The sequence below is a fragment of the Artibeus jamaicensis genome, unplaced genomic scaffold (genome assembly GCF_021234435.1).
Source record: "Artibeus jamaicensis isolate MK-2021 breed Jamaican fruit bat unplaced genomic scaffold, CSHL_Jam_final scaffold_474, whole genome shotgun sequence".
NCBI classification, from domain to species: Eukaryota; Metazoa; Chordata; class Mammalia; order Chiroptera; family Phyllostomidae; genus Artibeus; species Artibeus jamaicensis.
Window position 1 is genome coordinate 17628750 of NW_026522046.1, and position 22978 is coordinate 17651727.

At 34.9% G+C, this 22978-nt stretch overlaps 2 protein-coding genes across 20 annotated transcripts in view; one reads left to right on the top strand and one right to left on the bottom strand.

The window, feature by feature from the left end:
- The window catches only part of PHC3 (polyhomeotic homolog 3), a 75372-nt gene that overhangs the window by 16327 nt on the left and 36067 nt on the right, over positions 1 to 22978 (top strand). For 9 of the 14 annotated variants that reach the window (XR_005081406.2, XR_005081407.2, XM_037137442.2 and 6 more), the window contains 6 exons: positions 6080 to 6238; positions 8207 to 8302; positions 14864 to 15110; positions 15588 to 15716; positions 20119 to 20990; positions 21277 to 21324. Coding sequence is in view for 12 of the 14 variants with exons in the window: in XM_037137442.2 (XP_036993337.1) it covers positions 6080 to 6238; positions 8207 to 8302; positions 14864 to 15110; positions 15588 to 15716; positions 20119 to 20990; positions 21277 to 21324 (1551 nt within the window). In the remaining 2 variants the exon portion in view is untranslated. The remainder of the gene's footprint in view (positions 1 to 6079; positions 6239 to 8206; positions 8303 to 14863; positions 15111 to 15587; positions 15717 to 20118; positions 20991 to 21276; positions 21325 to 22978) is intronic. The other 5 variants (XM_037137444.2, XM_037137445.2, XM_037137446.2 and 2 more) reach the window with 5 other exon arrangements.
- Positions 1 to 22978, bottom strand: part of GPR160 (G protein-coupled receptor 160) — a 108474-nt gene that overhangs the window by 9955 nt on the left and 75541 nt on the right. For 4 of the 6 annotated variants that reach the window (XR_005081411.2, XR_008390171.1, XR_005081410.2 and 1 more), the window contains one exon: positions 20864 to 20951. The exons of 1 other annotated variant lie outside the window; for it this stretch is intronic. The gene's annotated coding sequence lies outside the window, so the exon portion shown is untranslated. Of the gene's footprint in view, positions 1 to 12747; positions 13737 to 20863; positions 20952 to 22978 lie in introns of those variants that run through there. One more of the 6 variants, XR_005081409.2, reaches the window with a different exon arrangement.

Genomic DNA, 22978 nt, shown 5'->3' on the forward strand with positions numbered 1-22978 from the left:
TTTAGTGTTTGTGTATATGAAACCAAAAAAGTTTAAAAAAAATTTTATTTCCTTCTGTTTTCTCTGTTCTTTTTGGAGCTCCTTAGTTGGATGTGGATCTTTCTGGATTGACCTTTTATTTATTTTTTTTAGCTTTTTACTCATTTTCTGTTTTTATCTTTTCACTCTGGTGTGGGTTATTTCCTTCCCTTTTTAAAAATACCTTTTCCTTTTATATTTAAAACATTTTTAGTTTACCATTGTATTTTTAGTGTCTAAGAGCATTTTCCTATTCTTTTTGCATAGTATCTTGTTTTTCTATGATGGATAAAACACTTTATTTTATTTCTAATTGCAGTTTACATTCAATATTATTTTACATTTTTTTAAAGTTTACAGCATACTGGTTAGATAGTCATACACTTTACAAAGTGTTTTCCCTAATATTTCCTACCCATGTGGCACCATAAATAGTTATTACAATATTAGTGACAATATTCTCTATGCCGTAACTACCAATTCGTACTTCCTAATCCTTTCACTTTTCTGTGATAGATAAAATATTTTAGATTTCTGTTATAATACCACTTTTTAAATACTTTTTTTCTGTTTTCTGGATTTATTTTCCTTAGAAACTGTCTTGGTCTTTTTCTTTCATACTTCTGTTTTTTCTCTTATAAGAGAAAGCAGTTTTTTTCTTAAAATGCTTATATAAGCTTCCTGCTTGTATGTAAGGGTGAATGATTATGAAGATTAATCAAGGTGCATTTCTTCCACTGCTCTGAAGAGAGGTCTGCCCATGGTAGATCTCTTTCCTTAGTGGAAAGGCTGATTAGGATTTCTGCGTTTGCATTTAAGGAATAGCAGTGGTAGTGACAGTGGGAAAGAATGCATTTTTGGCAGGTTTGTAATTGAAGGTATGCTTTTCCCAAAACTAAAATCACCTTTGAAAGGGAAGAGATTGCAGACCATCGATGAGATTCAGGAAAATACGACCAGGCAGCTGATGGCAATTGGGAGAACAGTGTGAGGTCCCAAGGTGCCTCCTTTGAAGGAAGCTGAGGTGTCATTGTCCTATGTACAGTGCTTCTTGTATCTTGTATCTTTTTCAATAAATGTCTCTAATTTTCTAATTACATGGCTGGATACCTTCTGGGTAGACCATATATTTGTGTATTTGTAGCTATCCCAAATCTAATGCTATACAGTTTTACAAGTACAGTAGTACCCACTTTTCTGCAAAGAATATGTTCCAAGATGTATCCAGTGGAAACCTAAAAGGATGGTGCAGAGCCTTGTATAGATATGTTTTTCTATACATAAGTATGTATGGTAAAGTTAATTTAGAAATTGGGTATAGTAAGAGATTAACAACAATAACTGTTATTAAAATAGAACAATTATAAGGGTACACTATAGGTGTAGTCAAAATTATGTGAATGGCTTTGGGACTGTTATTAAGTAAAATAAAGGTTACTTGAACACAAACACTTCAGTACTGTAACAGTCCATCTGACAACTGAGATTGCCACTAAGTGATGAATGAGTAGGTAGTATATAGATTGTATATGCTGGACAAACAGGTAATTTCACTTTCCAGGTGGGACGGAGCAGAATGGTGTGGGGTGGTGGAAGATTTCATCATGCTACTCAGAATGACACGTAATTTAAAACTTAGGAGTTGTTTATTTCTGGAATTTTCTGCTTAATACATTTGAACCGCTTTGTGGAAAGTGAAACCACAGATAAATGGGGACCAACCACGCTGTGCATTATTGTGTATGTATGAAGTGCAGTCACTTTTCTTTCAACTTGTTCTTCTCATATGTGATATATATATACACACACACAGACATACATATGTAATTATTTAAGATTATACTTTGTATGCTATTCTGAAGCTTTTTCATTTAACAGTGGGTCATTAAAATATTTCTATTCCATAGGCATGTATTATTAGTATCTATGTACTGTGTCTCTCTCTCTCTAGATATTCTCAATTGCTTTTGATCAAATGGCAGCAGTGGCTCCCTAATGGTCTTTGGCTCTAGAGAGTACTCTGGGCCAGAAGCCCTATGTAATCTCCTTTCAGGGACACCAAGAAATGGTTGGGAATTAAATGGTTTTCTTAAGCCAACTTGGTTTTCCCTGGTGACTCTTAGAATTAGTGCCAGTGGGGAGAGAGCCTGCAGTAATAGGGCTTAAGCAGTACGTTCCTTTATGAAGTGTGGGCTAGAAGTATGAAGTGCCAGGCTTTGCCAAGGCTTTAAAGTGAAAGGGATTTAGGAGGGTGGGGATGTAATTGACAAAGAAAATAATGGAAAGTGTTAAGGTCAGCAGAACACAGCAGAAAATTGAGGAGAACCTTATCAGTTGTGGAGAGGAAGGGAAGTTTCTTAAGTCAGGAGAGCTGTGAAGATGGACTTCTTGCAGAGGTGGGTGCTGGTGGGTACTGGTCTGCTTATTCTCATGGGTTGGGCATTCGTTAGTACACACTGCCTAACATGTTATTTGCTGTATGGAACTTAAAAATAAATACAATATTTGTTCTTGGATCTCACAACTTAGTCAATGTAAAATACAATGCAGGTGGTTAGGAAGTAACTATTTGGTTTTCTTACTTCCTTTTTTTCTTTTTTAAGAAAAAGAAAAGCATTCTGTCTGTACTTTGTGTTCTACTTCCTTAAAGAGTACCCTTGGGCATTTAAAAGACTTTTATTATGTTTTTGTTTAAAGAGTGTGTGGTCTTGTGTTTTCTAGAGTCGGTGAGTGTCTCTCTCCCTCCTTTCTACCCTCCCCCACATCACTGACTGAAAAAACTGCCAAGGCATTAATACTGCAGAATGACCTGAATTAACGAGCTTTCAAGGTACCAGAAAGCTCCTTGAATGCCAAAATATGTGTCAGAAAACCTGGGTTTGGTTTTACACCACTAAACAATTTTTCTTTGGAGCAAGGTTTTATCCAAAATGCCTCTTTGTAGATGCAGAAAAAGATTATGTTTTTATTAATAATTTTTAAAAGATGCTATTTATTTATTTTTTAGAGAAAGGGGAAGGGAGACAGAAAGAAAAGGACAGAAACATTGATGTGTGACAGAAACATTGATGTGTGAAACACCAGTCAGTTGCCTCTCGTACACCTCCAACTGGGACCTGGCCCACAACCCAGGCACATGCCCTGGCCAGGAATCAAACTGGCAACCTTTTGGTCTGTGGCACGATGCCCAACCCACTGAGCTACACGAGTTAGGGCAATAATTTATTATATAGCACATCAAACATAAAGTTGAACTAATATCACCACACTGCATTTTTACTCTGCTTTGTTAGGGGCTATACCAGAATTGTTTCTTTCCCTCACTCACACACAGACACACACATACATACACACTCTTGTTTTTTGTGCTGGGCTTACATATTGCATTAAAACTCTGGAATATGACTGAAAAATAACATGGCATTTATTAATTTAATAAAATGTTGAATGAAGACTCTTTTACAGATACCGAATAATGAAGATGAATAACACATGTTCCCTACCCTTAAAGAAATCAATTATTATTTAGAAGGGTAGAGTATATGGAAGATAACAGACAAAAAGGAGGGTAAATAGTTTTACTATTGGATGTAGGGGTACCTAAAAGAGTTATTAGAGCTGAAGATTTTTGAGAGGGAATTGTTGACTACATAGGTGTAGAGAGAGTAGGGCTTGGGGGTAGGGGGGTGATTGGTCCAGTCCCGAACATTGCCATAGAGGCCTGAGTATCATGATACTGCAAATAACTTCACACGGTTTATGTGAAGGGTACTGTACAGAGGAGTGGGAGGACATGATGCTAGAGAGTCAGAGGAGGTTGAAGGTTATCCAGAAGGTTTTTAAATGGTTAATTAATATTAATAAAATCAGAGAAATATTATCTGGCAAGAAGGAGGAGGCCAGATTCCCGGTAAGGGGATCAGTCTGCATCTGCTTAAAGAAATCTAGGTCAAGAGCCATGACCCCATACTCTCAAAATAAGTGATTAAAAGTCAAAATGAAAATGAGAACAAAGGTATAGAATCAATAAGATGTAGTACATGTGTGGTAAAGGAGAGGGAAGAATCAGGATGACTCCCAGATAATCTGTTTTGGGGGATTTTAGAAGATGACAGTAGCCATTTTGAGAAGAAGCTGGTTTTAGAAGAACTAATAGTGAGTTTGGTGTTGGAACATGTTGATTTTGATTTGGTAAGAGACAACTCAAAAGTAAGATGTGTTCACGAGGTATTTGGATCCGGACCTCAGAATAAGAATTTGTCATTGAGGATAGAGAGTAATCATGATTGAACTCTTTAGGAATTTAAGAAGAAAAGTGTTGAGGACAAAAGAGGAACATTTGGAGATGAATGTTCTGATAAGAACTCACCGAGTTTGTCAGAGGGCACTGATTATTGCTGGTGGGGATTAGCAGCATGGTAGAAGGAAAAGCTAGATTGCAGGCTTAATTTTGTATATTATGTTGTGTTTATGTACTAAATTACAGGTTTAAGTATTTTATTAAAACTAAGAAATACTTAAAAGATACAGCTAAAATTAGAGAATTAATTAACCAACTCCTGTATACCCTCTGTACAGTTTTTTAAAACTTTTTATTTTAAAATAATTATAGACTCATAGGAGGTTACAAAAATAATACAGAGAAGTCCTCCTTTATAACCTTCACTCAGCTTCCTCCATTCACTTGTTCAGTTTAACAAATGTTCTGGGCCAGTGCCAATGCTAATGCTTGGGGTGGATTCTGGGACTGCACAGGTAGTCTAAATTTGTATTCTCTACCCCAACGTAGTGCAAGCCTGGAGTTTGGGTTTTCACAGGAGCCTCTGTTCCCCAGCTGGGCATGGCCGGCTGCCTTGCTCTTTCTCAGGGCATGTTGGTGGAGCTTCTCCAGCCTCCTTTTCACACATTAAGCAGCGCTTTTGAGGATCTTGGCTCAAAATAGGATTTTTTTTGTTTGTTTGTTTACTTCCAGCTCTCCCTGAAATAGGCTCAAAATCAGGTGTTTTATATCTGTAGGCCAGTATCCCCCTAGACTACCTTGGTGTCAGCCAGAACTTTACATCTTTGAGTTTCTTCTTTTCTGGCACCTAGAAATTTCCTTCTCCCCATCACTTTCTAAAATTCATTTATGCTAATTTTTCATGTTGATTTAGCATTTCAGTGAGTATATTTGGGCACTTGGATATATGAGTCCAGTCTGCCTTGGTGCTTGACTCAAAAGTCTAATAAGTAATTTCTTTATTTCTTATTTATTAATTTTATTCTTTGCTTTGTCCACAAAAAGGATTTGAGGTCAGATTATAAAACTCATAAAAATATTTATTTTTAAAATGGACACTACGTGAATGTGTTATGAAATTAGAAGATAAAAAAGGGTATACAGGTCTCCCTTTGCCCTGTTCCCCACTTACCCCACCTGGTTTGCTTGCATAGATGCCAGTTTCTTATGGTTCCTAGGAATAAACTGCACTAGCTTATTCTTTAACAGTAGTTTTAAACTTTGAAATAGTGTTTATAATTTAATTTTGTAACCAGCGTTCAGGATTTTTCCATCTTCTTGACAAGTAGCAATTGTAGTTTCTTTTTCTCTGAGAGTTTTGGTGGAAGAATGTTATACTAATTATATGTTACTTGTATGTTTTTGTGTATATGAATGGATTATGTGCTTTAATTTTGTTCACTTAAAAAATCCCCCAGAATGTGACAGAATTTGACAAAATACTGTAAAATGTTGATTTGAATGTGTTAAGTTATTATGTGGAATATTAAAATAATGGAACATTAGCCCTACTTTTTGGGAGGTAGTGAAAATGGTATTTTAAGATACTAGAATCTTACTGAAACACAATGAGGATATCCTTCAAAATTGTTCTGATTACTAACCAGTAAAGGCTATTGTTTGCATATGTGCAAATTAATTGCCCAAAGAAGTGAGGGGCGTCTATTAAAGTGGAAGTCCTCTAGGTTCCTTAGCCACTGTATATACTATTGTTTGCCTAACTGCAGCTTGGTGAAAATCAGTGACATGGAAGCCTATGACCTAATATGTTTTCTTCCTTAGATCAACCTCTCCACTTCTCCTACACCTGCACAGTTAATAAGCCGTTCCCAGGCTTCCAGTTCTACCAGCGGCAGTATTACCCAACAGACTATGTTGCTAGGGAGTACCTCCCCTACCCTAACTGCAAGCCAAGCTCAAATGTATCTCCGAGCTCAAATGGTAAGATGTGAGCTACCAAATTTCTTTAGTGATTAAGGACTTGAGAGAGATCAAAATGTTTCTTGATTTGATGCAGTAAGAGACATTTTAATATTTAAGAGATGTTTTACAAATTTTTTATGTGCATGTGCTTAGCTCTTGTACATTTAGGCATGATTATTTTTTAATATCAAATTTCAGTGATTTCAGATCTTTTTTCACATTTTAACATCTGAAACTGAGATGCATTTTATAACTGATGGCATCTTACAGTTATAATTGGTACTTGTAGTGATACGTAAAATCACTGTATCTTTGACATCTTAGATTTGATGAAATAGTTAGAAATGTTAAAAACTTGGTTGTTAACTCTAAGTTAGAATTTATATTTTGACATCTTCTGAAATCTGGGTTGGAGTTTCTGCTAATTTACCAGATGATTCTTAGCTTTGGTTATTCTCATCTCAAATTTTGCAAAGTGATTTGTGTACCTAAGCTCACTTTGACCTTTCATTAATATAGGAATGTTAATTTGGCTATTCTGTATTTGAGTACCTACTGACTTCCTAATTTAACTGTTGAGCTTCTTTAAGAAATGTAGAATTTCATCGACATTTCCTTTATATGATGTCATAATGGGGAGCTAGACAAAAAATATGGCCCTGTCATGTATTTATTTACTTTCTTTGTTCAAAGAATTGAATATATATCTGGATCCCTGGGTCTCCACTAAATTGCAAAGAAAGTTTCCCATTATATTTCTAACAGGAAGCAATGACATGATCCACTTTTTATTTACAGATTATTCAGTAGGCATTGCTATATTTGTTTTTTCCTCCACCATGAGCTTGTATGTAATAAATAACATGCTTCAAAATTAGGTTGACTCGCTGGAAATGGTTCTAATTTGACTATTTTTGACTGCTTGGAAGTTTCATATGGTTCAAGCTAAAAAGAGTATCTTCTCTTTATGTTTAGTGCTTTCAGCTGTTTGTACTGGAAATTAACTTGTCCTGAAAGTTATACTTTGTTGTGTAACTTACTTAACTTAATATACTATAAAGGACTGAAGTTTAAAAGATCCCCTTAATCAGTAATTTTAATTTAACCAAGAATGGTTTTGAGAAACTAAATAACTCAACGCAATTTTGAAATAGACTATTTACACATTCTTGGAAACAGCTGTCGTAATTTACTAAGTTGGATTGGATAATTTCTGAGTATATTGTATTACCTTTTTAAATTAATGGCATTTTGTTTTAATATTGAGAAAGCCAGTTGAAAAGAGATGGTGGTTAATAGTAAATGAATCAAGTATGTCTTTCCTTCCTTTATTATTATTAATTTTTGATGTGAACCTTTTTTGCAGACTGTTTTGTTGTTGAATTTTGACGCATTTTGGCATTTACATTTAGAATGAACTTCTCTTTGCAGATAGTTTTAAAATCAAGAGCAACCTAGGTTTGCTCTATAGATCCTATGGAGCTGAGTGAAAGCAGTAGTGTAGTGAATCGCATAGTTACCTTCCATAGTGAAGAAGATTGGAAAGGCGCTTGGGGGTTTCTTTTCATGTTTTTCACTTTAATTTGTATTCAGGCGTACGGACTATGGTTGTGTCTTGTAACTTACATTTTAGGAATCCTGCCTTGGTAGTTTTAAATTGGGAAAAACTTAAGTATAATAGCTTATTTGGAGCAAAATTTGGTATGAGGATTTCATATTGCCTAAATACATATTCTTTTTTTGTGCACTGATTTATTTTTCTACTCATCAGAATCATGCACTGTTTCAAAAATGTTTATGATTTTTTTAAGTTCTCTATTACCAGAAATTTCTTTGTGTCGTGTAAAACCCTTTTGCTTAGGAGGCAGTCCTAAACTGCATTGTCTTTCTGTCACAAATTTCGGTCTCCCTTGCCTGCTACACATTGTGTGTGAGACATGTTCTTTTGTCTTAGGGTATATTCTTTTGGTTTTTCTGTCTGTACAGCTGATTTTCACACCCGCTACCACTGTGGCTGCTGTACAGTCTGACATTCCTGTTGTCTCGTCGTCATCATCTTCCTGTCAGTCTGCAGCTACTCAGGTGAGCTTGTCTAGCTTCATAATGTGGAATGAGGTCCAGATCTTCAGGTTAAAGATAAACGTGCACTTGTGTTTAAATTGCTGATGGTTTCAGTGCTCTTTGTCATACATTTCAGATTGAAATTTAATAAAATATGATAAGAACTTCAAGAAAGTTTTCTTCTACAGAAATTATAATACCATTAAACATGGATATTTAGATTGACATTAGTGAAAATGAGTTTTTGCTATGACATTGTATTTAGTTTTATTGTAAAGCAGTTATATTTCTTATTTGTGAGATGTATTCTTTTGTGTAGATTCCTTTGCAAGCAGTTATGTAATCATTTAATGACTAAATCAAGATGGGTTTTAAGATTAAAAATAAATTGGGTGAATTTTAAATTTAAAAAATTGAATAGAAGATTACTTTTTTTGGTATTATGGAAAAGTGGACTGGTACTTTCTCCTTATACGATTCACAAAAATGAAATAGAATTTTAACTTAAAGTTAATACCCAAAACTGTAAAACACACAGAAGAAAACATAAGTAATATCCTCACAACTTTAGAATAGACAAATCTTTTTTAGTCACAAAAAGCACTAATTATAAAAGAAACTAAGTTGGACTTTATCAAAATTGAAAACTGTTCTTCAAAAGACATTGTTAGAAAAATGAAGAGGCAAGCCACAGAAAGTGTTCATAATATGAATATCCGACAGGACTTTTACTCAGAATATGCAAAGTATGCTTACAACCCAATAATTTAGTATCATGGGGAAAAGATGTGAACACTTCATAAAAGAAGATATGCAAAAGGCCGACAAGCACATGAAAAAATGCTCAACACCATTAATCATTATAGAAATGCAGATCAAATCACAGTGGATGTCACTACACACCCACTAGAATGGATGAAATGAAGGAGACTGGTGAGAATGGGGAGCAGCCATATTCTCATACATTGCTGGTGAGAGTGAAATTGGTACGGCCACTTCGGAAAACAGCTTGTCAGTTCCTTACAAAGTGAAACATGTGTTTAACCTGTAACCCAGCAGATCCATTTCTAGATGTGTTCTGTGAGAGATCTGAAAATATGTATCCGCATAAAGATACATAAATGAATATTTATAGCAAGTTTATTCAGAATAGCCTCAAACTGGAAACAACCAATGTTCTTTAACTGGTTAATGGATACATTGTGGGATATTATTTTTTTAAAAAAAAGCTACTGATGCATCTTAGGAACATTGTAATTAGCAAAAGAAGCCAGACACCAGAGAGTACATACTCTGATTCCATTTATATGAAAGTTCAGAACAGGTAAAACTAGTCTATAGTGAAGAAAATCAGATTGGTGGTACCTGGGGCAGAAGGTGGAGCAGAGTGACTGGGAAGGGGCATGAGTGAGCTTTCTGGGTGATGGTGATGTTCTGTATCTGATTGGAGTGGTGGTAACATGTTGAATACAGATGTCAAGACTCATTGAACTGGTTCGTTCATGTTACTCTATATAAGTTATACCTCAGTAAAGTTGGTAAAAATAAATTAGTAAATTTTCATTTAAAACAAGTAAAATATTCTACTTAATTGTTTGACTACTTAATTGTATGAAACAATTTAGGTATTTTTCCATAGAAATTGGTATATCATAGGATCATCCTTGGCTTCTTATTTTTAATTTAATAGTCTTAGTCTTCTGGTAAAAAGCAAAAAATTAGATGATAATAATATTTGACCCTCTTTACACATTTTATTTAATGATAAAGGCTTATTTTAATATATTAGCATATAAATATGTTGATCAATTAAAGTTAAGTTTTTCCTCATGTGTTCTGTGACCCTGCACAATTCCTGAGCTTTGTTGAACTTTAGTTTTCATATTTACAAAATGAGCCCTTTGTCTTTGTTAACTTTAAGGGGTTTTTTTTTAGCTCTAAACTTTTATAATGTCTCTTTGTGAAATGGATTGGTTGAAGTAATGATTTTTCTGTTTTTTTTTAAACCTAATAGAGCTAGACCATTATCAACTTGCAGAATGTTTTCAGTTTTAATTTTTACCTTATTACACCTAAAAATTTAATTGATTTACAAGATGCATACAATAAAACAAGATAAACTGAAAGTATGTAGGGAAAAAAAGCACAAATACAGGAAAGTGGCATGGAGCTAGGAGTGAGATTGCTATTCAGATTATGTGCTTGAAGTCTGGCATGGACTTCAGTTCAACTCCCACTTCCATTATTTATTAGTTTTATGGCTTTAGACAAGTTATCAAAAATCTGTAATAGTTGTACATACTTGCAGGGTGAGTTGAAGACTGAGTAATATGTATGTTTAGCGTCTAGAACATTATAGGCACTCATTAGTACTTTTTTTGCAAGGGCGGGGGTGGAAAGACTTGGGTCCACATTCTGACTTAAGCAACAGTTGCCAGCTTTGTCACTTGCCAGTTGACTGATTTTGCACAAGGTCATAGAATAGCATAGGGTTCATAGGTTTGGACTCTGAACCCAGACTGTCTGGGTTCGAATACATATCCTACCACTGTCTCATTAGATTTCCTTAATCTCTTGCCTCTGTTTCAACAATATAAAATAAACAAAATATTTATAAGAGAATTATAATGTTGATTTCATAGGGTTGTAGTGAGGATTAAATATGTTAATAAGTGAAAAACAGAACAGTGATACATAGTTAGCACTCATTAAATGTTAGCTTTTATTATTACCTTTGTTAAAGCTCAGTTTCTTCACTGTAAACTAGAAGTGATAGCTCAGAGTTGTTACAGGGAATAAAGGAGACAATGATCATAAAGTACTTAGCACACTGCCTAGCATGCTTAGTATTAGATGCCACTAATTCCTATTTTTGTTATACGGGATCCGACAGAAGTAACACCTGCTTGTATGTGGTCAGTTAGGGTACATACATGCATGTCTTGCACAAGATGGACAGCAATTTGAACATTTCATCTAAAATGTCATATGGGGTGCTTGAGTGTGATATTGTGTTTATGTGTGATGGATTACAGAATTACATGCTTATGATTGTGTAATAAAAGATTTTGTAATAGAAAAGGGCAGTGTTTGTGCCGGACCCTATATATCGTCTAAAGACTAGTCACACACACACACAAGACTAGTCACAAATCTGGTTCTTAGCTTTGGAGAACCAAGGGAGCTAATAGTGAAGAGAGAAATACAGTCATTTAAAGGGTTTTCAGTTTCCAGGGTAAAGTAAACAAGTTAGGAAAATACAGCGAATATGCTCTTTGGAGCACAATTTGTCTTTTGGGTTTTTACCGAGAAAATATCTTACAGTGCCTTTAATAGTATAATGATCATAGTAAAGTAGTTTATAAAGTGGCTTCAGTTTAATGTGATGCAGGCACATGGTTCAGTGATAACATGACTTAATTCAAGGATATTTTCAGGGACCTTTAGGAATTTTTCTACAAATGTTTTTCTCTGCTATGCTTTTGAAATACAGTTTATGAAGCTGACAGTGGGAAGTGATGCTAATACTTTGAATATACCAGTGGTAACTTTCCTCAGGTTCAGGGCTGTTAGTTTTGAAAAAATTTATGCTCTACTTTGTTAATTTTAAAGCTTATATTTTAAGTTTTTAAAATAAATAGTGTAATTGAGAAATATCAGATTTCAAGTTTATACTCTTTGAGTGATAGAAGTCAGTGTAACAGTTAATTTTTTTAGTATTAAAATTTATTTATAGCACACCATGAAAAAGTGAGAAATTTTGAATATTTTACCCTTATAAATTATTTAAAATGCTCCATCCCTTCTCAATACCATGTAAAAAATTTCTTTAATTTAGGAAAAAAATCTCATTTTCAGAAAGATATGATAGTATCTGGGCAATGCTGTGAGAATGGAGAAGAAAACAGCCCTTGGGATTTAAAACCTAGAAACTCAGCTCTACTGCCAGCAGTGCGACTTTAACTCCTACTTTCCTCATATGTAACAATGAGATACACAGTAATTCACACAGTATTTCTTAAATTCAAATTGAGAAATTGGTATAAGAGTATTTGGGTAATCCACTGTAAAGTGTGAAATTAGCTAAAGACTTCAGGTGAAATTTAGACTTTTTCAAAAGTCAGAAAGTTTTCATAATTTGATCATTGGAAAAGTTTAGATGACACTTGAATATCATTGTGCCCTAATATTTTTTATTGAGACAGGGTGTGTTCTCTTCAAAGGTGAAGCTCTGTCTAGGAAAGCTGAAAATGTAATCTTCCTATTAATAGCTAAATTAACTTTGTAATAATCTTTAGAAGTGTAGTTTACATGTTTGAAATTTACTGTAAATATTTAAGTGAAGATGACTAAAGATGATATAGCCATAGTCTAAAATGTATCTACTTATAGAAATAATATATGAATATATGCACACACATATATTTTCTTCTAGAATTCCAGAAGGCAGAAGGAAAATTAAAAGAGTAAGTGATTCTATAGAAATGGGCTGCCACATGTTTTAGGATTCACTGTGTCAAATCTTCATTTACATTTTTGAATATATATTCAAAAGCATATTTGAATATATATGCTTTTCATATGAAGTAAAGTTTTCAGATTTTCAACTTTTTAAGATTTTAATATGCCTCCACTAAATATTTGTTGAGATTTTTTGGTAAACTATGAACAGGTTTTATCGTTAGCCCAAGAAAACCATAAATAGAACTAAATACAGAAATATAGCCAGGTAATACATATTTCAGAGTCAGATACAAGAGAATACCTGAGACTTGTGGAGTTTCTGTTATGTCTGCAGCCCAGAACTGTGGGGTGTGCAAAAATGAATGTCAGAGATGAGAGCCTGCCAGCCAGAGGCTCAGTATTGCACACAGACATGAGTAATTATAAAATAAGCTAGACATTAGTCAGTGCTACAGGCTAGTATGATCCATATTCTAGGGGAAAAGCATTAGATAGAGGAGGGGAAATTATTTCTAACTCAGGACTTTGGGAAAGATTCTTTGGGAGAGTGAGTGGGATTTTTACTGGGCCTTGAAGGAGCATTGAGGAAGAATGGCATTTGAGCAAGAGGAACTTGAGCAAGGGTTCTATTGAAGGAAGCCATGGAAAAGAAAGGGTGAGTAAAACAGTTGGCTAGAATTATGAGTATTGTGGATTGCAGTAGTGGAAACTTGGGGCTTGAAGTGGTTTCGGCCTTGACTTTGAAGGGTTTTGAATGGCAAGCTGAGAAGCCTGGATTTTTAGCATATTTTATTTTTGCATTAATTTCAATAATACAGCAGTTTTTACTCTACTTACATTGCTATGAAATATTTGACAAAAATCAGAGAAGATACTTCTTATGGTTTCACTTAGAAGATCAATAGCTTAGTGTAGAACTGAGGAAAACCTCCACTTCCTGAGGTAAACATTTGTTTAGCACTTGCTATTGGCTGAACACTGCATTTGGCACCTGGAAAGAGAAAGTGTAGCCTTTGGGCATCAATTAATGATATAGTTGTAGAGACAGAACATATGAAACTGGAGACCATTCATAAAGCAGCAGTATATCATTTGCTTTGTCAGCTTACAATCTCTTTCACTTCAGTGTCCTTCCCAGGGCTAGTGCTGGTGGAAATGTATTTGGTGCATTCATGCCAGATGGTCAAAAACTGTGGCAGCTGTTGGAGAGGTGTATTCTGCCTGGCTGTTTGGGAATGTCACAGACCTCCTGTGACTGTAACTGGGATGTTCCTTGCCACCATCCAGATTGGCAGTATGTTTAGAATAGCGCTGGTTATAGACAGGAGCTATACAGAAACCATTTCAAGGCCACACACAGTCTTTTCAGTTCATGAGGTCAGGTTCTCAAAAGCAGGTGAGTGTTCCATAGAACAACAACAAAAAATCCAACTTATCTTTAAAAAGGAGTTCATGGGAAATGATTTTCATAATTATCATGGTGGGATAGGTGATTTGATGAATTAGTTTTCTTAACTAGATTAATGTTCTCTTATAATCTCTGTAGAGCTGGTAACTTTTTTGTTATCCCTTTCTTACCTTTATTAAGACAACAATATTGTATCCATACTCTCCTAATTATGTAAGTTCATGAGATACTTGTAACCTTAAAATGTTTCACAATCCTGGCATGGAGCAGTCAGACTGAGGTTGAAGGAATTGCTCTTTCGTCCTAACACACCTTGGACTTCCCCACCTCTGCAACTTTCCTAAAGTTTTCCCCTTTACCTGGAATGACTTTCCTCTTTCTCCTTCTCTTTGGCTGTCCCCAAGCTGGTAATAACTTAAAAATGCAGAGCAATTTACTTATAGTTCATTGTTCATATATGTATTCTATTTTAATTTAGTTCTTAATGATTTTTTTTTAATGTTCTTTCTTAAAATGTCATTTAATATTTAAGATTCAATTACTTAGAATAATAACTCCCTTTCAAGATGTATCACTTGCTTCAAGAGCTTGGAACTTCATATATGAAAAGCATGATAGAAATGCGTTGTCATTATTGTTATAAGGTTGATGATTACTACATCAATTAATACCATCTGTTTCATCCGTATTTTTTGTTATGTGGTTCTTAGGTTCAGAATTTAACATTACGCAGCCAGAAGTTGGGTGTGCTATCTAGCTCACAGAATGGTCCACCAAAAAGCACTAGTCACACTCAGTCATTGACAATTTGTCATAACAAAACAACAGTGACCAGTTCTAAAATCAGCCAACGAGATCCCTCTCCGGAAAATAATAGGAAAGGAGAAAGCCCAAGTCTGGAGTCACGAAGTACCGCTGTCACCCGGACATCAAGTATTCACCAGTTAATAGCACCAGGTGGGATAAGACTTTTGTTGAAAGTAATTGCATTTTTATCTTCTTAGCAGGCAGAGCAAAACAAAAGATGTCCATTACTTGCATAAAAATGACACTTTTAAAGGATTTTAAAATGTGGATTTCATCAGTTAAAAAAAATCTTAATTTTGTAGTTTGAAAAAAGAGAAATCAAAAGAGCCCAACAGCTAAAACAATTTACAGTAATAAAATAGATTTATTTTTGTCAATTGACATTTAATTAACATCTTCATTATGTGCTGCTCTCATTATAGAAGTAAGACCTTTTAGCTTAGAAGCAAGATTTGTCTTCAGTTCATTTGGTATGCTTTAATGGAACAAAATCAAAAGCCTTTTAGAGAGCAAGGTTTTTAAAACTGTTATTAGTGGGAGGGATTTATCACTTTCCAAAAATAAGGATTATGCACAATTATTTACCTTACCGTGTTGCTTTTTTCGGTCTCGGATTTCATCTCCAAGAGGAAGGTGTCAGGGAATCAACTAAGTCATTTTCATTCTCATCAGCCTTTGAATCCCACCTGCACTTCTGCTGTCCACAGATAACCTTGCGTCCTGGTTCTCATGCTGAAAATGTTGGAGCCATCTGGAGTGAGTTTCCTTCCCACCTCTCCTCTTCATCTCAGAATTTGTCATTGTTGAGCTTTCTTTACTCCTTTGTAAGATAAGGAATTGCCTGCTTTCTTCTTTCAAGTTAGCATTATTTGCTTGTGTCATTGATCACATTATTTTTACCGGCTCCTGACCCTCTTTCATATTTATTGTATCTTTTGTCTCCTTCATGCTGGATTTGTTCCTTTGCTTCTCCAGCATACCTAGGTCTCCCCTAATCTTAACATATATGCACAAGTTTTTATACCAGTATAACTACTGTTTATTTAAAGTGTGTGTGTCTAGACACCTCACATGTGTCATTAAATTAAAAACAAAACCTTTGATCCAACCTTAATCAGGTAGGCACCTTCTTTCTAACCTTTTATAAATCTGCATTACTTTTTAAAGAATCATTTTACACTACCGAAGTCTGTATTTTCTCCACCTAAGCCTATTTCTCTTTTTATGTTTCCTCTGTGCTAATATTGCCAATGTTCTCTAAATCACCCAGTCTCAAAATGTTGGAATTGTTTGATTCCCCTAGCTAGAAATCTGTCATTACTCTGAACTTTTATAGCATTTTTGTGTTCCTCTATGGCAGTTTTCCTGTTATAGTTACTTATATACTTACTGATCTTAGCTTTTCTACTGAATGGTAAGCTCTTCGAGGCTAGGATAATATGGAGCATTTGTGTGTCAGGCACTTTACATTTATTAACTCTTTTAATCCTTTTTTTCAGATTCCCCTTTTCATCCTTTGATCTCGACAGTACTAAGTTATGCTGTATTGTACTTATCTGCAATAGGGGGACAGGAATATTTGTTGGATTAATAGCTGATTTTTTTTTCCATTCGAATTCTGGAACTTATAGCACAGTTTTTTTTTATTTACATTAAGTGGGTATTAACTGCTTAGAATTCTTAAGTTTGAATCTTAGATAAGTGTAGTCATTATGATGTGTAAATTAATAAATTTATTCATAGTATAGTTAGATTATAGTTATAGATGTGAATTCTTTTTTATAAACATGTGCCAGCTTCTGCCCTCTGTATGGCTTGATAACAGGATTTTTATGCTGAATTGTCCAGAGTATTCTCAGCCTCAAACTAGCCTCTAGCCAGTGTTGATAGGAGTCAGTGACAAGCAGCAGTGACCCGTTGTACTTGGAATGACTGACTGCTTGGGATAATATTTAGTTCTGATAGATTAAACTACCATACTTTTGATAGATTATAATAAAGGGTAAGTTAATTTCCTTCCAGAGAGAATGCTACCTTCAGAGAAAGCGAGGGCCTCTTTCAGGGTTAGTTCAAGCAAGGCCATCAACTTTCAGATTTTCAGTCTCCCCAAACTCCCTGGTTCTAAGTTGACACTTATTCTTCCCCCTTGCATTGATAGTGTGGTAAGTCTTTAGTTGTCTCCCTCTGATGGCCAGTATATTTTGTAGGCTACCATCAGAGTCCCAGGAATATTGCAATTCAAAATTCAGATGCTATGCGAGGTAACCAAACTCTAGCATTTTATAGTGTTGTTGGTGAGAAACGAAATCAAATGAAACATCCTAAGACAAAGATGTCAAACTCATTTTCACTGGCCACAGTGAAACTCATTTCAGGGCCACATCAGCCCCGCAGTTGCCTTCAAAGGGCCAAAATAATATTAGGACTGTATACATGTAACTACTCCTTAAATTTAAGGAGTTGAAATTACACTTGGCTTTTTTTTGGCAGACATTAATTAAGTATGTAATGAAAAGCCTGTATTAGCCTGCTCAGACTGCCATAAAAAAATACCATAGACTGGGTAAGTTCTGGAGGCTGGAAAGCCCAAGATCAAGATTTAGCAGTGTTTGGTTTTTGGTGAGAGCTCTTTCTGGCTTGCAGATGGCTGCCTTCTACCTGTGTCCTCACATGGCCTTTCACCTGAGGGCTGGGAGAGAGGATGTTGAGCTCCCAGGGACCTCTTACAAGGGCACTAATTCTCTTAGGTCAGGGTTCCACTTTTCTGACCCCATTTAACCTTAATTACTTCCTTAGAAGCCCTGTCACCAAATAGTCACATTATTAGGGCTTGGGGCTTCAATATACGAATTTTGCTGGACACATTCAGTCCATAGTAGGAACTCAGACTCAGTTAGGACTATGGGTTCATGTGATTTCAGGCAAGCCACTTAATGCTGAGAGTTTCTTCACCTGTCATATATTGGGTTAGTGTAGTACTTTGTCTATCTACCTCATGGGGGTTGTTGGAACTATTGAATGAGGTAATGTATTTAGTAATTTACAGTAATCTATTATTTAGAGTAATTAAAGAGTTCCACTGCATTAAGTAAGATGATGCCAATCATAAATTCTCCAGATATAATGCCACCCTGACAGTAATAAAATATTTATTAAGATCAGACAGAAAATATATGATTCAGGAACGCTAGGGCTTTCCTCATACAGAAGTATTGTTTCAGATACCCTCATAATTATTCTGTAGTAGATGTGCTTGTCAGTTGGGCTTATGGAGTACTAGACTCACTTTGATTTCTCATCAAAGAATTTAATCTAGGTGAAAGGATAGACTATTAATCTGCTGAATTATCAGCTCCAGAATATTAAAAAAGATTGCTTACTTCTAGAGCACAGAAAGAATTTTTATTCCTGTAAATATAATACTCATTATACTTAAAGAATACGCTGAATTTTAATTATAATTTAAAAGCTGAATTAAAATGGGCCTTTGCTGTTAGGCTTGCAAACACTCTATTTCTTTATCTGTGAAGGGGGAATAATAATATCTGTCTATATGCATTTTTTTAGTACAGTGGGCCACGCGGAAGTACCTTGAGCTCCTTAGGAAAGGCCTCTATAGAAACCCTAGATTTCATTAAATACTCTGCTAGGGGCTTTGTCGGCACATTTATGAAGTGCTGACATACATTTTCAGTCTTAGTTTGAAGTGCTAGCCTCATATATGAAAATTATTTTGTTAGATGAAATTTTAGGTCTAATTTCCATGAAGAAAAGTTTGTTGAACTTTCTAAACACCTCTTTTTGAGATGTTAATCAGAAGTTAATTTCCTTAAAGGATCTCCAAGACTTTAAATACCAACCAACCAAGTGTTAAAAAAGTTCTTCCAAGTTTTTATAAGGCCTTTGTCACAAATGTGGTTGAATATAAAAACAGATGCAAGACAAGTTTATGGTCTTTATCCTAAAATTCAGAAATTAAAAAAAAATTTGCCCTGTCTTTAAGTCTGTTTTAAATGTGTATAATTTCTACATGATATTAATATTAAGCTATCTTTTTAGTTTATCTTCTAGTAAACTCTGTTTCTTTTTTAAATTTATTTTTAATTACAGTTAACATACAGTGTTATATTAGTTTCAGGTATACAACATACTGATTATACATTGATATATAGTGAACCCAGTTTCCATGCTTACTGAGATAGAGGGGATTTCGCAAGCATATCCCTCTGTGTAAACATAAACACCAGTATGCAAAAGAGGCGTACTGATGGGGATATTTGATTTTGTTAGTTCTTTATGTATATTATCTCTGTTGTGAGTGACTCCTCTGGAGAAAACAGGTACTATCACTTAATAGATTACTGTAGATTTTTTTATTTGCTTGTTTTTCTAATTGGGAAGGAAGTAAAACAAAATCCTTTATTTAGATACATGAATTTCTGATTGCCTCATTCTCTCTAAGCAAAATTAGAGCTCTCCTAGATTTGGAAGGGCTGCTGAAATTTCATTTCTTAGTTACAGAGATTATTTGACCATGCTCTAGGAGCTACACACGTCTCTTGCTTAATTGAAGTAACTTTTTATACAAAAACCTTTTCTCCTCCTGGGTTAAATAATACCAACTCTTTATCTTGGCTCGATTTGGTAACTTATTTGGGAGCCTTTATAAGTAATTACATTATTGATTAGTTGGAAAAATATTTAGACATAAATTAGGAAGGATGAGACTTATTTTATGGACTCTAATATTGCATTGTTCTGATTTTCAGGTTTTCTTTATATATACTGTATTATACTTGTTCAGTGATATTCCTCTTTTCCCCAAAGAAGGAATTCTAGTAGATAAGCTAATACAGAGATTCTGAGAACCTACAAAATTTAATAAGAATAAATCGTGTAGGTTCAGATTTATAAATTAACTGCTTTAGGCAATTTTCTCTTGGAACTTGCCACAGCACAGCTTATTTAATGAAATTTATAGTTTTCCAAGAAAGGGATGTTGGCCATTGTATTTTCAAGTCACTCTTGTCTGGAAGACTTTTTGATAGATTTCTGATGATTATGATCTTCTGATATAAACACTTTCCTTCTTTAAATTTATTTTTAAATTTTATGATATTTTTGAAATAAATACTAATTCTTTTTTTTTCTCTCACAGCTTCATATCCTCCAATTCAGCCTCATCCTCTAATAAAACATCAGCAGATTCCTCTTCATTCATCACCTCCCAAGGTTTCCCATCATCAGCTGATACTACAACAGCAGCAACAGCAAATTCAGCCAATCACACTCCAAAATCCAACTCAAGATCCGCCCCCATCCCAGCACTGTATACCACTCCAAAACCATGGCCTTCCTCCAGCTCCCAGTAATGCCCAGTCGCAGCATTGTTCACCAATTCAGAGTCATCCCCCTCCCTTAACAATGTCTCCTAGCCAGTCACAGTCAGCACAGCAGTCTGTGGTGGTATCTCCTCCTCCACCTCATTCACCCAGTCAGTCTCCTACTATAATTATTCATCCACAAGCACTTATTCAGCCACACCCTCTTGTGTCATCAGCTCTCCAGCCAGGGCCAAACTTGCAGCAGTCCACTGCTAATCAGGTGCAGCCAACAGCCCCGCTGAATCTCCCATCCCATCTTCCACTTTCAGCTTCCCCTGTTGTACACATTGGCCCAGTTCAGCAGTCGGCCTTGGTGTCCCCAGGTCAGCAGATTGTGTCTCCAGCATCACACCAGCAATATTCAACCCTGCAGTCCTCTCCAATCCCAATTGCAACCCCTCCGCAGATGTCGACATCTCCGCCAGCTCAGATTCCACCACTGCCCTTGCAGTCTATGCAGTCTTTACAAGTGCAGCCTGAAATTCTATCCCAGGGCCAGGTTTTGGTACAGAATGCTTTGGTGTCAGAAGAGGAGCTTCCAGCTGCAGAAGCTTTGGTCCAGTTGCCATTTCAGACTCTTCCTCCTCCACAGACTGTAGCGGTAAACCTACAAGTACAACCACCAGCACCTGTTGATCCACCAGTGGTAAGCCCTTGGAAGCTCTTTGACTTTCTTGCTGAACTGAAAGTGAAAACTTTCCTCCTACATTATGTTATATCACTAGAGCTACATGCCTGTGAATTTAAAAAGCCTGAAATTTCCATCTCTTGGTGTCTGACAAACATGCTGTATGGGCAAAACATTTGCCATTTGTTGTAATACGGTTGCATGCTTGATAATTTGTGATGGTTATTAAAGTCCCTCGTTAATTTTATTACTATTTAAACAAATCCATCTGCTATCTTTACAGAGTTGATTTTTTTTCCCCAAGGGAATGCATTTGAACCAGTGTCATCTGCACAAAGTTTTTTCTCTTAAGGTGATTATCCTTCATAGATCCCTTCTGTTGGCTTGTATGTTCTTAAACGTATCGTTTATCTGGCTAACCTTTTTGCTCGTGTGCATTCTGAAGTCCTGGGCCTTTAGGAGCTATTGTTTCAAGGGTATGCTTGTATGTTACATTTTTTGGTAAAATTATCTTCTGTAATTAAAATTGTAAAAACATCTATGGTAGGAAAGAATACAACTTTACAAAAACTAACTGTAGACCATTTTTTAGAATTATTAAACTTCTCAATTTAAAATTTTTACTATGGGAAAGTATAAACTTAGAATATTTCTCACTTCAAAAGTTTAAAACATCTCAGTTGATGAATTGAATACTGAGGATAAAAAAGTCCATTGGGAAGAGTAAAAGTTTTGAATAAATTAGATTATGGTGAAATTTATCAGAATAAACCTCTAAAAATGGTACATGTTGCCTAGGAAGGAAAATCGTCTTGAAAATATTTTTCTTTAAACATTCTCTAAAGGACTTTTAAAATTTATTAAATAATTTACAATAAAAATTTAATAAGATCTCAAAACTTTTAGGCAGAATGATCAAATTCATAATTTACAACTGAAGAAAGCAGCCTTCCCAAAGGGAGGTTTATGTCTTTACAAAAAGACCTCAGCAAAGGGATTTTATCACTTAAAGACCAATAACCATTTGCTCACAAAGGAAAAGAGTTTCCAAGTCTGTTTTTAATGGGAAACATTTTTGTCCCTAGGATGCAAATTTATAGGTTCTTTATTGTCATTAAAACTGACAGTAATAGGCGTAAAGAGATTGAATTCCATTTCCTATTCACTTTTATTGAAGACAGAACTTAACAGAAACAACGAGCATCTGGAAATAAGTTTGTCATTTAATTTTCTTTCAATGGAGTTTTGGAGAGTTTACAATGGATATTGTAACAAAAACATAGGCTTTGAAGAATGCAGTCCCTTCAAAGAAATCAAATTTAAATTACTTCTTTCTAGTTCAGTCTGTTGGTTTTTAACAAGTAAAAAATAAAATTTCTCTATATCCCTTATATTTTTGTGATTGTTTTTGTTAGGGTAAACTTTGCAGGAACAAATTTGGGGTACAAATATCAAAAACAAAGCACTTAAAGCTAAAATATTTATGGTCTTAATTTGTTATTTTCTGTTCTCAAGTTTTTTTTCAATTAATGTTACTTCATTTTTGGACTTCGTGTGTGTGTGAAAATGATAACTTTCTCTGCTGTTACTGGTATGGTGGGTCATACTTGCTATTGATATTTCCATGTTATCTTTCTTATACCTTTCTTTGAGTACCATAGCCTATTTATTAAACTGTTTTCTTTTTCTTGTTTATCTTTGACAAAATGCGTTTTATTAAATAACACTTCTTCACAAATTATACCTTTCTTGACAATTTCCTGGTTGTTTTAAATATTTAAAGTAGAAGGATATATTTACTTCTTAAGAGATTTGAATTTTGAAAGATAAGTGTGAAATATCAAAGTAAAACCAGTATGTTTTTAAAGAGATAATGTTTGTAAAAGATGTAAAACTGAGGTTATTCATTGATGTTTGGGTATGATAAGATGTGGTGAGAGTAGATAATTTAGAACTAATCAATATTCCATGGTTTATTTAGGAAAGGGAGACAGATGGGACTAATG